This window comes from Hetaerina americana, unplaced genomic scaffold (genome assembly GCF_022747635.1).
Source record: "Hetaerina americana unplaced genomic scaffold, ioHetAmer1.1.p SCAF_1, whole genome shotgun sequence".
NCBI lineage: Eukaryota > Metazoa > Arthropoda > Insecta > Odonata > Calopterygidae > Hetaerina > Hetaerina americana.
Window position 1 is genome coordinate 85064765 of NW_027286069.1, and position 15408 is coordinate 85080172.

The window sequence follows — 15408 nt, forward strand, 5'->3', positions numbered from 1 at the left end:
ATATGACAGTGAACACCTTTATCACTGAAAATTTGGCGATGCGAAAGATCTGCGATAAACTCGTCCCGTAGGTCTTGACGGACGACCAAGAGCAGAGTCGAGTGTCTGCTTGCGAAGACCTTCTGCAACGACATCGTAACGATTCCCCAGCCCCCATATAGTCACGACTTGGCACCAGCAGACTATTTCCTATTCCAAAGAGTGAAATCCTCCCTCAAAGGACACCCCCATGGGACCCTTAGTGCTGTGAAAGAAGGTTGTACGCCTACCCTTAAGGATCTTCCCGAATCCTCCTACCAGCGACTCTGTGAGTCGTGGAAAAGCCGCTGACAAAAAAGTGTCGACGCTGAAGGGATGTACTTGGAAGAATTTTGAGGTCTTAGTAATATCTGAAATAAATCTATTTTCCCGATACTTTTTATGCAGACCATGCAATTCTTTCCTTTTAATATTTGCCATAGAAAGTGGAAGTGTTGCGATTATTATTCGCTGTTTTGTACGTATTTCAAGCTCCACGGAAAGGGAAACTCCAGGCTTTATTTTCTCATAAAATGTATCATAATTGCCTCAACCAAGTGATACGCGACTTTGACATTCATTTTCTAAATTCCTTTTGGTGTAGTGCTAAGAAGTGGGTCAGCTAACTTTCAATTGTAGAATGTTTTTTGGTGGAATAAGTAGAGCGTGAGGATCATTAAGACAATTCTTTTTTTAATTGTAGTGAATGAAATTTATAATTGGCTTTGTGTAGCACTCTTTGGATTAGGGTGAACACAGGCAAGTGTTTGATCGTGCATACGAGATACCTTGTTATTTTATGCAATTAACACAGAATATACGATCCGTTAATTGCTGAAAAATGGCATGGTAGATGCTTATGATTCAAATGCGGTTGTTTCTCAAAGTTGTAATTAATACAACACATCCTGTTTACAATCTTAGTAAACTTTTGAGATGCCAAGGGGTATAATTATGAATGATTCACTTCATTCTTCAATCATTTAATTATCACTCGGAGCAAAATTAAAATATCAATCAAGTGTTGTAGTTATTTTGATCTCATACTCCAAGCCGCTTTTTTCATTAGAATGATAATGGTTCCCATTCGCCAAATTACCGTATTTTCCCATCGATAACGCCCACCTTATGTATAACGCGCACCCAAAACTTTGTAGTTCTCATGAATTTGTACAGATGCCGCGAACCCAGGGCTTCATAGTTATGTTGAACGTGCATAGAGGCCGCGCATTTGTATATACGTAAGTATATACGTGTAAAAATATATATAGCGTGTGTAAAAATACGTCTATGTGTGGATTTTTTAAAATTTTCATTACATGACGCGCATCGTCATTTTTTTTCGATCATCTGAGCATTTTTGTATTGATAACGCGCGCGTTATCGATGGGACAATACTGCAATCGATTTAGTGACATATTATGTAAATTAAGCGCCTGTTTGCAGTAATCAAAGAGAAATTCTTCGTGGAAATAAAGAAATTGTCAGAAATAGTCTTGGTTTGTACATATAATATTTTTATCGAAGTTAGTAAATCGTGAAGGCTAGTTTAAACTCAGTTGAGCGTTATAAAATCTTCATCATTCTGAGTTAAATATTTTAGTATCAGAGAAAATATCAGGCATCACACCGGCTGATATAAATTAAATTTGCAATTGAAGTTAACTTAATTATGGATGCCTCGTTACCTGTGCTCGCAAATGTAGGGGTATGTTGCTTCCTCACTTCTGACGGGGCGCCTTAAAAATATTAAATCTCTTAAAAAAATGATTATCATAAAATTGAATAATTAGAATAATCGACATGTATAACACGTATTTTACCTCTTTCAGTTGAAAACGTCTAGTATCTCCTTATGCGGAAGACATTTAAATACCGTAGCAATCAATTAATATTCTTGAAGATTGTGTCTCTCACTTGGATTTAGCAAAAAGGTGGTTTTCCCATTTACCTTGGTGCCTGAATATTTTCTTAAAATGTGTAAGTGTGCTAGGAAGTTAATTTATAGTGTCACCAATTGTAAAACCAATAGTAAATGTACATATAATTTGCGTTTTCCAAAACTATGAGATCAGATAATTGTACTAACTAAACGCTTTAATTTTTCATTCCCTATTCTGAATCTTTTTGAAAGGTTAGTTCTTAATTAACTAAGTGGCTCAAAATTTAATTTGTAAATGGACGTGAGAGGCAATTAGTTGTGATTGAAACGTGAGCTCATCTTTCGATAATTATTCCCAAAATTTACTTCTTTTCCGTCGTGGTCCTAGTATACTGAGGTAAAAGAAGCGGAAATGTAAAGGAACCATCTTATTTTTTTCATATAGTTAGAATTCGTTAAAATAATAATTAGATTGTTATCAAATTGATAAGTTCGTATAAACTACTACCTTGATCAAAAGGTTCCCGGAATAACCACCGTGTGGCGCTCCCATCGTTCCGATTTGAGTTCTGTTTTTTTTGTTAAATTGGTACATCTGTTGTCGATATTCCCTTTAAATCTTAGTGTCATAACTTGACATTTGCAAAAGTTACGTAGCCAAGAGTACATCTATCTCTGTGTGTGTTGGCGATTTTTTACAATTTCAGAAATGGATTTAAATTTGCAACAACGAACTTGTATTAAATTTTACGTAAAAAACGGATTTAGTGGCGCACGGACGTTGGAAATGTTGGAGAAGTGTTTCGGCAACGATTCTCTAAAAAAACGGTCGTTTACCAGTGGCACGAGTGGTTCAGAAGTGGTCGTGAGTCAATCGAAGATGATGAACGCAGTGGCAGACCATCGACATCGAAAGTCGGTGAAAAAATTGATAAAGTAAAAGAAATGTTGGTCAATAACCGCAAATTAACCATCAGAGAAATAGCGGAGGACTTGAACATTGCCTATGGATCCGCCCAAGACATTGTGGTTAATGATTTGGGTTACCGTCGTGTAGCAGCAAAGTTGGTGCCAAAAGACCTCAATTTCATGCAATAAAAGAGACCGTGTTGACGTCGCAAAAGACATGATTTGGAGGCTGAATCCGATCCCACATTCATCAAAAGGATCATTACTGGAGACGAGACGTGGGTTTATGAGTACGACACGCAATCCAGACATCAGGCAAGTGAATGGCGTTCACCAAATGAGCCGAGACAAAAAAAACCACGTCGTTTTCAGTCAAAAAAGAAGGCAATGCTGACGGTTTTCATGGATTACAACGGTGTAGTGCATCATGAATTTTTGCCAGAAGGCCAGACAGTAAACAAAGAGTATTATTTGGGCGTTATGAGACGTTTGCGTGAAGCAATTCGCCGAAAGAGACCAGAAATGTGGGCAGAAAACTCGTGGATTTTGCACCATGATAACGCACCGTCGCACAGTGCTATCATTATTCGTAATTTTTTGACGAAAAATGCAACAAATACCATCCAACAGCCACCGAATTCACCTGATTTGGCTCCCTGTGACTTCTTTCTGTTCAATCGAGTTAAAAAACCATTACGGGGAACGCGTTTTAGCAGCCGAGAGGAAGTAATGGAAAAATCGCAGGAAGCACTGATGGACATACCGAAAACCGAATATAAAAAATGTTTCGAGGATTGGATCAAGCGCTGGCATAAGTGTGTTGCAGTCGATGGGGATTACTTTGAAGGGGACAATATAGATTTAGATGAATAAACTTGTATTTTTAATTTTCTGAATAAATTCCGGGAAATTTTTGATCAAGGTAGTATATGCCTCGAATTTTTATTATAAAAGAAAATCGCGAAAAATGAAAAAATTTTCAGTTTTACTCAAGGTAGACGTGATCAATTCCTAAAAAGGGAAGAGGTTGAGTAGCTTCAGACGTGATGTCGTGGAAGTCGAACATAATGAATAACTGGTCGTAGCACTTTTCCACTTGATATCAAGTGGAAAATTGCTACGATCAGTTATTCAAGGGAAGAGGTGTTGCCACAAACGCTTACAATCATATATGATACCCATGAGATGATATTAGATTTTAGGTAAACAAGAATCAATTTAATGATAAGGGTGAGTGGTCAAGAGAGATTGGTGAGGAGAGCGTGTTGGTCTCGCCTAAGGAATTTGGCGATATGGAGTGGAATTGGCTGGAGGGCAATTCAGCTGTTGTTAACTGGTTAACTTTACACTCCTATTGCCTGAGCTACAGTAGTAAAAAGATTGTTCTTTATGTTTCGTAATTTTTAGTAGTTGTAGTTGACATATTGGTGGGGTGACCGTCAGCGAAGCTCACTTTCGCCAGAAGGATTTGGTGGGTAATTCAGGAGGGGTACGATGTTAGGGAATGGAGGAAGGGTGGAGAGATACCCGACATCGGCATTAGCTTACTTTTGACCGAATGCATCAAGTGGTCCAGCAGTTAATGTCCATTCGACCGTCGGTTTAGTCACTTAGAGTGCTCTCAGTATGACACCCAAGTAGGGATCAGGATATCAATGAAAAATTCGGCCGCCTCTGAGTTTCGAACCCGGGCCCTTGTGGTGGGAAGCCCATACCTTAGCCACCGCACCATCTTGATCCTTCTAATGATTTGTATCCGCAGACAAAAGACGGAGATTAATGTATTTGTAGTCGTAGGCAATATTATGTAGATAGGATATCAGTGGTGATTTTCACTTGCTAAATGATCATTTACGTTCCTTCATCAAAATACGGCCATAGGCTGGTGGTGGAGCTTGGCAATTATACTTCCAGAACGCTTAGATTGATAAACAATCTTGAAATCACGTCACAAATTTGTTTTATAAATTAATCTCTCCCTTATTTTTGGCCAGACAAAAAAAAAGAATTTTATGTGCAGCTTAAGGATGCTTAATTAAGGTTGTGAATAAACTGATAAAATTAACTTATGTTCCACACATGCCTTACCACATGGGAATGATAACTTTTCACGGCACCCATACTCTATGTCCTTGCATTTTTATTTGAATCCCAGGACCTCAGTAGGACTCCCGAACACTCTTACCTCTTATGCCTCTTGATGTCAACATAGATGACACGTGCTAGTAAACTAAAATGTTATTATGTTTTTCATGGAAGATTTAAATTTCGAGACCGACAATCATAAATGGGGAATTGAAATTTTGTTCGCCGTCTGATGTAATGTTTTGAGAATTAGGAGGATCCTTTACTGTCATATTTTGACGAGAAAAATGGTCTGTCATAAATGTGTTGCTGCGAATTTTTGTCCAAATATTTGATTCTTTAATTATTAAAGTTAGAAATAATTGCTAGATGCTTTATATCCATTTCTACTAATGTTTTTTCATTATTTCACAGATTCGTGGTCTTCATGATGGTTACCGCGAGGCTCTTTCTGGAGAACTCACTAATGCCATGAATACCTTTTGGGCAGAATGTTATGAAGCATCCAAATTCTCCAGCAACAAGAGGATCAAGGAAGTTGCTGAGAGCCGGCTGCGGTTCGAGGTAAGATTCATGTGAATACGGAAGCATTCCTTTCATAGTTAATACGACTATAACGTAATCACCTTCGAACCCTTTCTCAATGGAGGAAACAGATGTAGGATTATGAATAATGGAGAATTGATCAATTTTAATAATGATATTAATGACTGGAAGGAATTTTCCCGCCTCAGATGGTTATGCACCCACCAATCAGGTAACTTCTGGAGAGCGATTGCTTATTTATTTTGGTTTTAGATATACGTAACAATTGACAATTTCAGGTGTAGGAGAATTCATTCTGAATAATCAGTGAAAAGCGTATATACGAGGGTCATCCGGAAAGTAGTACCCGTTCGTGCCGCATGAAGTGCTGACGACGCGAGTAGCCGCTGGACGAGGTCAGATAGCTTTAGTGGCTTGTCTGCCTTCTCTGAGCCAAGTTGCGTGACGCTAGCATTGCCTGTGTTGTTTCTGTGATTGTTTACAATGTTTAAAAAAATTGAGAACGCCGCCAGTTGTGAAGTGAGGGCAGTGATTAAATTCCTCAATGCAAGAAACGTTCGCCCATGTGATATTCATCGCCAATTAAAGGAGGTGTATGGAGACAATGTAATGGACGAGTCGTCTGTTCGGCGGTGGTGTCGCAACTTCAACATGGGGAGGGGGAACACACACGACGATGAGCGTTCGGGGAGACCGTCTGTCATTACAGACCAACTGGTGAGCTCAGTTGACGAATTCGTGAGGAACGATCGGCGCGTCACAATTGATGACATCTGTGAGCATTTTCCCAATGTTTCTCGAACAATTGTTCATGAAATTGTTAAACACCATCTGCATTATGCAAAAATTTGTGCAAGATGGGTCCCTCGCGTATCTCAATGAGCTGGCGGCGAAGGACTATGCAGCAGGAATACAGAAACTTGTCACACGTTATGACAAATGCCTTAATTTGCTTGGAGATTATGTTGAGAAGTAGTTTAAAGTATCCTCTTTCAAATAAAATTTTTTATGTTTGTTAATATTTACTTTTGTGTCTTTATTTCACGAACGGGTACTACTTTCCGGATGACCCTCGTATTACAATTTATTGTGAGGTTCTAAACTGTGAGAATCTCAACTTAACAGATAAGTAGTTTTCATTTATTTGGGCTCTTACAGTTGAATATTGAAAAATCTTGGGAATCACTAAGCATTGATACAAAATATTAAATATCAATTCCATAATACCTTTAGTGTTATCGAGATATTTCGGTGACTCACTGGGCCCATTATTTTTCAATCGTGAAATGCCTTAAAAATACTTTTAAAACGAGAATATGTGTTCATGTGTCGTATCAATATAATTTGCCTTGTTATCCGATTAATAATCTGTACATTTACGAATATAGGAATGGACCTGGATTTATTTCCGCCTTTTTTCGAATTCTAAACTTATTTCCGTTAACTACGCTATGTCGCTGAAGAATTTAGATTATTTAGGTTCTTTGCGATAACTATAACTTCTTCAGCAAAATAAATCTTTTTTATTCCTCAATTAATGTCAAGCTGATGAAAATTACGTAAAGATAACCAATCAATAGTGCTTTATGAATAAAATTATACATGGATGTGTGTATACATGCATTCGCATTTTTTCTGAGTCATTGAAATCCGCGTCGGCATAGAATGGAAAATTACAAACCGGGTAAAGATGATGTTAAAGAAAAAAAAAGCAAAAAACAGATGAAGTTACTTTTGGAGAGATCCCTCTAAGATTGAGATGGGAAGGAAGTCTGGCGATTGGAGGCATTTAAATGTTGTTGTCTAATGGGAAGTTGCTACAAAATAAACTGCTGAAGAAAAACAAAAATTATTACGAGAAGCTACGATTCTTCTTGTACGAGAAGCAAGTGATGAAGGGTACATTGCAAGCAACTAAATGATGTAGAATTTGCAGGAAACTATACACATCAGACGGGTAGTTCCTGCGTAGTAGCCCTAGGTTTGAAAAGCGTAGATGATTTTGTAGGAACACCATATAGATCTCGATTCATATTTTGTTCTAACTTAATTTATGAAGACCAAGTTTGTGATGTTTATGTATTCACTTCTAAAATTCGCCTGTATTTTTTAATCTCATTCTTCCCATTCTCATAAGTTTTCATTTTCGAAAAACCGAAGAAAATTCCGCGTAGAATTTTTTTTATTTTAAACAATTTCCTCGTGCAAATTTTATCTTGGTAAAAAACCACGCGGCTTCGAATCAAATGTGATGTTACTAGTATACATAGTTCTTCTTGTGGCCGTTAGAGCGCGGTGAAAGCAGGTGAAACTGGTGCTGCCACAGTGTTGAATCCCATTGCTCGTTGGCCCAAGCTCTTTTCGAAATGAAATCCACCTGCTCTGCTATTGGATTTAAATAATATTTCTCATGTAGTAATATATATTGGAAATAAATTACTGGCGCAAAACATATGCATATGTATTTGTTAGAGGTGTTCATCTCGAGGATCTTAACTTTTAATTGTAAATATATACTTAACTGTTTTGTATTGTTTATTACACAATCCAATCATCCGTCACTTTTTTAAATAAAAGACTCTCAATTGTTTATTTATTTTGTGATGTTTTTATGAAATAAGGAAATTGATGTGTAGTTACATTTATTATAAATCAATCGCGAGAGTCGATCACCGCGAGTGAGTATTTTATTAAATGGTAGCTATGAATGATTTCGAACTAGTATTGTGCTTATTGGTACTTTTTAAACGATATTTTGTGCTATTTGTATTTAATATTTCCGATTGAGAAGATATAATCCGGGTGAATCTGTTTCATTCCAATATTGGTTGTATGACTGAATGACTAATGCGCTAGCAGCGAAATAATGCAATATTGTATAAATATTTATTATATTTCATTATCAGAGACAAATTTAAGAGTGATTGGAGAACACGGAGAAAAAGTAAATTGGAACATACTAGAAACCTGGAAAATTTGGGTAGGCCAGTTTTTGTAAATAATACATCTTAGCGAAAACTATTGTGAGAGCAGCACCTTGTAATACACCACAACTGTCTTTGTAAGATCTTATTAGCCAGTAAATTTGTCACCATGGGTTTAATGGACGGATGAAAGTTGTTAAGTAGCGTTGTAAATTGAACCCTGATGCCGTATATAATACCAGGATTGTTTATTATGAACGGTGCCCTGGAAAAATTAAATCTAAAACAGAATGATACCATGCCCGACTTATAGGTGAACACATGCATCTTAATTTAAAAAAAACAGTTTTATTCGCTCATTCATCTCAATATTAATATAATGCTGCTGAATATTTACTCGCATTATGATTTTTAGCATTGAAATGTGTTTGAGTAATATTATTTGAACATGAGTTGGTCTTTTTGTAATAAATAGGCACAAATGTTAATTTGTGTCAAACTATGACGGAAATCTATCATATGCTCCAGTTGGATTGCAAAAATTCGTTGATCGCTGCAATTGTTTCTTACGAATTGTAGGCTCAAGTAATGGATTACTTCAGATCCAGACAAATTGAAGACATAGCAAGGTACAGCAACCTACTCAATCAAGAGAAGAATCACGATCTTTTGGTTGGAAGGCGATGGCATCACCTGAAGCAGAACCTCATCAGCCCTCGAGGAGCTTGGCGTGAAAGGTAGAATTGACAGTAGACATTCTTTCATTATTTTTTTGGATGATGATAATGCGTACTTGTCAGGATATCTTAATGAATTATACCACAAACAAGGAAAGCAGTGCAGGTTTATATGACCTGTAGTCCTTCAAGTCTATTTGGTTTTTGTTTGTGGAAGCCTGTTCGAGTTGTTTTGGGCCAAAGTATTTAGAAGTTATTTCTCTGAATTTCGATACGATAATTGACATTTTTTTGGTTAAGATAATTTACGATTACAGGTGGCACAGTACAACTTCAAATATTTCTTCTTACTTGTGTTTATCCGTTGTTCTGGCAGCGAAAAAATATCTTCCTTTGGTTTTGGAGATAATTTTACTATGGTTAGAATGTTATAGCAACGTATTATATTTTATTGTTTCCTATGCATATATTTTTTTCTATTCACGGTTATATTCAGTTATTAAATTATTATGTATAACATTAATGTGTATGGTAAGTAAGTGGGCGTTTTCTGACATGGCATTCTCACTTTATGAATTATTATTCGTGTATAAAAAATAGTGTTTAATCGGGAAGACCCTCCCTTTATGTAATGAGTATTCGTTAAACTTTAATGGAATCATCACATTTTACTGCAGCGTAGTTCCTGTAAAGCGTATTGTTGACTCTTGCTTACCTACAAGCCTGCATTCGCATAATTCTTGTCAGGGGGTCCTAATTCTTTCTTTTCTGACGACTATTGGCAAAAAAGGAGTGTAAAAAAATTCTGTTTTCTCTAGGCACGCACCAATGTTTTTGCCTTTTTAAGCAACATAATTAAAGGGAAAGTTGCGGAAACCTCCAAATATTCGATATTTTAACTAAAAGTACACAGTCGTAAGCGATACGAATTTATAAATTCTTAAAATTTATACTTAGTTTGATAATTAGTCAGTTTATGGTAAAAAGGTGGTCACCTTTGCCGAGCGCGTTATAATTGTTAACAAAGCAATTTTTAAAACCATAAAACAATAATGAAATTTGTTAGGCCCGTCTTAGTAATTTTTGATTTATCCCTAGGATAGGTATTTTTGAGTTTTTATTAACCAACCATTGAAAACATTTTTGTTTGTATTCCATCTGTCATCATTCTTAATAATGAAACACTACTTATTCCATGAATGAATTAATTATGTGTCCTTTTAAATTTTTAAATTATTATTGCTGTTAATTAAGCAGGGTAAAATTCTCTCGAACCTTTCAATAACCATGAAACACGTACCATAGGCGGGGAAGGAAAAGGGCTACATTTTTTAGTGTATTACCACCTTCGTCGTCGCTGATTGATCGTCATCTTTACTCCCCGTTTTAACTTTCTCCGCAAAACTCGTGTGCAATTCGAGCGTACAAATCCTTCTGCGTGCCGGCGTACTTTCTCTAGTGATTGCTTGGCCTCAGATTTTATCTTGCTCTCATTTTATTTGAACCCAACATGGCCCGTTTTTATTTTTTATTTTTTGGGGGTAAAGGCATGCAGGTCTTGTAGATCTTAATATATTTTTTGGTTAAGTTTAAAATTAAGTCAAACTGATTGCTAGCCGTGCACCCACCATTCATGGGCGATGTAATCCGTGGGAGATTTCAACGCCCGATCAGAGACTTCAACGACCAATTAATATCTTTCATTTTTCCTTTCATGTTCATAGTGTTTTATGTTGATTGTCAATTCTGAGAATGTCCCTGTCAATAAATCTCAAACCTGCTGATCGAAAGTAAATCCTCAGGCTTTATGAGTTTGTTTTTGAAAACCTTGGATTAAAGTTATTTCGTTATTTCATTTGTGAATTTTTTGAAATGTTGGCTTAGAATTGATCATTCATGAGACTGTTGGCTGAAAAAAACTGCTAATCAAAAATGGTATCCGAAATGTATTTTACTTATTCGGATGCAGCTCTTATATTTAAATATCGGAAATAGACTTGGAGATTACTTGTACGACATTACTTCTGATATAGTTGTAGTTCACGACTCATTTAGTCTGTATGATCAAGTTTAAACTACCTTCCTACAATATGCCTTCAGTCTTTTCTTGAAGCTATTTTCCCCTCGAAATTCGCCATTCCACTCGTTCAGGAAGCATCTCAGTGGTATGAGTAATTGGCACAGGTAAATGTTAGGGGCGATTGGTAATCTTTGGCCATTTCTCAAAATGCTCGAGCATTACTGATCAAAAATAATATACTCAATTTCTTAACTATGGCATAAAATAGCTAAAACGCTGTCTCTTTAGCCGTAAAATAACGTAGGTATATCATTTATTCTTGGGCTGGAAAGATCTAAGGCCGGAGTCTTATGGCACCGGTTATTCAATGGCGCCGGTTTTCACTCTCGTGTCCACCTCACAAACCGCTTTTAAATGCTGGAAAGTTCTCAAAAGGAAATTGTTTGAATCTCAAGGATGGGTTTGATTGTTTTAGACATCCGGTTACCTTGCTCACACGACAGGTGTCGAATCAATATACCACCCACATTTTCCCCCACAGTCTCTTTAGGGTCCATTATGTTCTTCAAATCATAGTTTAAATGTCTTTAATATAAAAAGGAGTGTTTGTTCTCAATTATTGATCTGATCAGTTCTTTCAATTTAAGTTTTCACTCATCAGATCTCATGACTTGGGTTTATAAGCGCCATTTAAGCTCTTCTGCTCCGAACCAGGTCCGCCCTATCATTGTTGTCTGTCACCGTGCGGTTCAACAACCACCCTTTGCCGGTGAGCTGCTATTTCTATATTGCACAACGGATCTCCCTTAGGCCGCCACGCCCTCGGCGCCCCTCCCTGACATTCATCACCTTCCTTCTATCCCTTCACCTCCGTCTATTCCCCTTCTCCGCCCGTTCTTTCTATTTCTGGAATTCATCTCCCCCGACCATTATCCTTCCCAATATCTCTTTTCTCCTTCCAGTCTTTTTTTTCTTAAACAGTCCTACTCCGCCAGTACACGAATTAAGCGTTAAATTGTTGCGTATGGCAGGAGGAATAGTCTATTTTTCATCCTCCTCCTTGGATATCGGGGTGATGCAGATAATTCACATTAGTCTGTCCACCTGTTTATGTTACAAAAATAACATTTTTGCATCACCGTAACTAAACTAGTTATATATTGCCTATTTTCTTGACCTTTTCTAATGTCTATCAAGCAATGGACTAATGTTTCCTGATGTACAGAGGAAAATAACATGCAATTCATCGCAAGGTGGAAAGCAATATTTATAAAATGTTCATCTTTATATCTAATTATCTGTTTATATTTTTTACTTTTGAAGATGGAATTCGTTTTGAAAATTTTCAAATTCAGCCTTTAACCTAGTGCCGTATTATATGTTGTAGCTGTAAAATGATAGTTCTATGATTAATTATAAATCGCACTTACACCTGATGACGTTAAGGTAAGTGCTTTATTCCTGGTGGGAAATCCTTCAAAATAAATTACCGCACTATTTTCGTCGGGTAATGGCACTAAATAACGAATTAGATGAAATGCGATCGAATGAAGGTAACATGCAGTCAAATATGTTCTTTGCGTATATATTTCGGTAAATCCCTTTCTTTTTTGTGAGGTAGGTACCTCTTAGTAGTAGCCCCCTATTTTATAGTATTTTCGTGGCTCTTCCATTAAATCATTGGAAACTTTCATCAATTGGATAATTGGTTGCCAAAATAGATAATGGTAGATTCAAATACAGAATGTATAGCATCTCTAACTTACAAGATGTCAAAAAGCTTGGATTGTAAGGTATACCGAAAGATTTTGTAATGCCTAAACGTTTTCATGTCATGCTCATTCGCTGTTATCGCCCTTCTCCATTTTAGTTGTAAAACGAGTAAAAGTAGCAGTCTGTTAGTATTGCAGGGTATTGAGAGATCTTTGGGTCTTAATTTTATTTTTATTGTGTCTTCAATTATTACAACCTTTCATAATTGCTCCTCCTTAAAAGCAGCATTTATTCAAAAGACAAAAAAGTAGGTATTTCCTAATGTAGAAGTTGGGAATAATAATTGAAGGTGTTTCTTCTCCTCCATTTAAATGTATGAAACCAGTCAAGAATAACTTTAAAGATTTTTAAAGACCTAGTAATCGTATAATAAGTGTAGCAAATGTAATTTTAAATGTTGAACCTCTATTGATTCGCGGCACGCGCGTGGTCGAGTAGCAATGCCTGCACAGGTGCAGAAACCCGAACAGCGTTGAGAGAGGGTCGGGGGCTCTCTGCGACGAGATGACCAGACGATCGACACCTGATACGCTGATGCATAACATGCAGAGCCTTTCCCTTTCCCTGGATTGCGCAACCAGCCCAATTATTCCGCGGTCTCCTTGGGCGGACCTAGAGTTGGATCCGCTCATTTCTTTCCACGCCTCTGCTCTTTCTCTCCCTCCCACCTCTCGCGCCCTTCCTTCTCCTCCTTCGCCCCCTCCTCTTAACTCACTCGCCTCATATGGTGCACCATGCCAACGAAGCGCTTCCAACTCTTACTTCTCCGTCTCACGTAGACCATAGAAAAAGTTGCGGACGTGCTCGGGCTCAGCTCTCTTGCACTTTCTTTCCCATCTTTCTTTCTCGGTTTCGATATCCTTCCCACTCACAGTTGGTTTTGCCCATTGTGCGTCGTCTGAGAGCATTTCTTCGTCCATTGCCTCCATGGGCACGTCCACATGCGTTCGTTTGTGTTATGTGTTTTAAGAGTTGTGGGGATTAGTGTGATCATTTGATAAAACAGTTTCTGCTGAGGGGTATTGATCGCCTTATTTTCTTTTAAGTAATTAAGATCACTTATTTTTTCGTAAAATTTTAGTCACCATCTTTATTAGATGAGAAATCAGAGTTCTCATAATTATTTTTTTATAATTTCGCGAACTTCAGTCAATTTAAAAGCCATTGGGATTGTGATAAATTTTCTGGTTATTTCACATGCATGTGTATTAGATACTGTAGCTTCTTTCCGACGTGATTTAATTTTGGTTCCACTGTTTCATCAGGGATTAAATCTTCGGCATATCGTTTAAATTTCTTGGTCCCTCAAGCGACATAAGCGACTCCGATGCTAGGAAAGTTCTCAACAGCATATTCCCGGCCAACTCAATCTGACCACGCCCTTAGTGTCACCAAAAGGTTCTGTCCATATAAGGTTTATTGCCTCCTTGGTGAGGGCACCCATTCCTTAATGAGCATGACATAAAGATAAAAATTTTCGAATCGCTCCACCAGATGGCTCCACGGGCAGTTCTTGCCAGCGTCCCACTTTGCGTTCTGTGCTTCGATTTGCCTCGCTCTTTTGTTTGGCCTCCGCTGACCCCCTCGCTCACTTCTCTGTTAATCTAGATCAACCCGAAACACGCCCCCTTTAACCCTTCTCAAAGAGGGAGTTTGCCATTTATAAAGTTTGCAAATACCTCCACGATCCGTAAACTATGCCCAACTGATGGTGATGTATGTCATTACTGTTTAAAAAGGCAGCCGGCTTGGTCACTTTTGTAGGCTAAATGCCCAGGCTATGCAGCTCGAAACCAGCCACTTAAGGGTGGCTTAATCTGCATAGCCACGTGGCTTATTGACTGGAAACGTGTGCATGGACAAGATATTTAATGATTTGATATTTGCAGGTTTTCAACGTTATGCATTAATAAGTATTTATGACATTATGTGTTACTAGTTTGTATTTTCCTAATGTACCAATGTAATAACTTTTTCGTATGGTCCTCTTTCGTCCGATCGCAACTTTCGTCATAAGTATTATTAACCTCAGAGAGTTGGGATGTATTCTGAAGCACTCTTCTCTTTGTCATGCACCTAATAATAACTGAAAAAAATCGTCAAATATGCGGAGATATTAATTAAATATTTGCACCCAATAGATCTTCACCCTTTTCGTTTAGTATTCTCTTCTGATTGGTGTGTTGCCATAACATTTCTTTTCGTACAGTCTCCTGTTGCCGCGCGTGTAGTCTGTTGTATTTCTAGAGCTTAATTCACCAGTCCTCGTCACAAGTTCTTCATGGCGTAATGCCCTGATTTGTTTACTGTGTATTTCGCTTCTGGTATTTGTTTAAATCCAAGAATATAATCTTTTTGTTGAATTATCTGCATCTTCCTTCTTTTGTAAGAATGATATTTCATTGCGTCGTATTTCAGCAAGGTTAAGTTTCACGTTCTTACAATTCTCATTTCATCTTCATTGTTCTCCCTTTCCTCTATTTGGTTCAAATTGACTCTGTCTTTGATATTAAATGTCTCAGTCGACCAAGTGACCTAAATTCCATAGTTCGATTTTTCCACTCACTTTTTCCC

At 37.4% G+C, this 15408-nt stretch overlaps 1 protein-coding gene across 1 annotated transcript in view; it reads left to right on the top strand.

Moving 5' to 3' along the window:
• The window catches only part of LOC139687811 (neurobeachin-like protein 1), a 156633-nt gene extending 147528 nt beyond the window's left edge, over positions 1-9105 (top strand). Inside the window, exons 36-37 of the mRNA XM_071585159.1 lie at positions 5309-5458; positions 8944-9105. Of these exons, the coding sequence (XP_071441260.1) occupies positions 5309-5458; positions 8944-9105 (312 nt within the window). The remainder of the gene's footprint in view (positions 1-5308; positions 5459-8943) is intronic.
• Positions 9106-15408: the final 6303 nt, after the last annotated feature.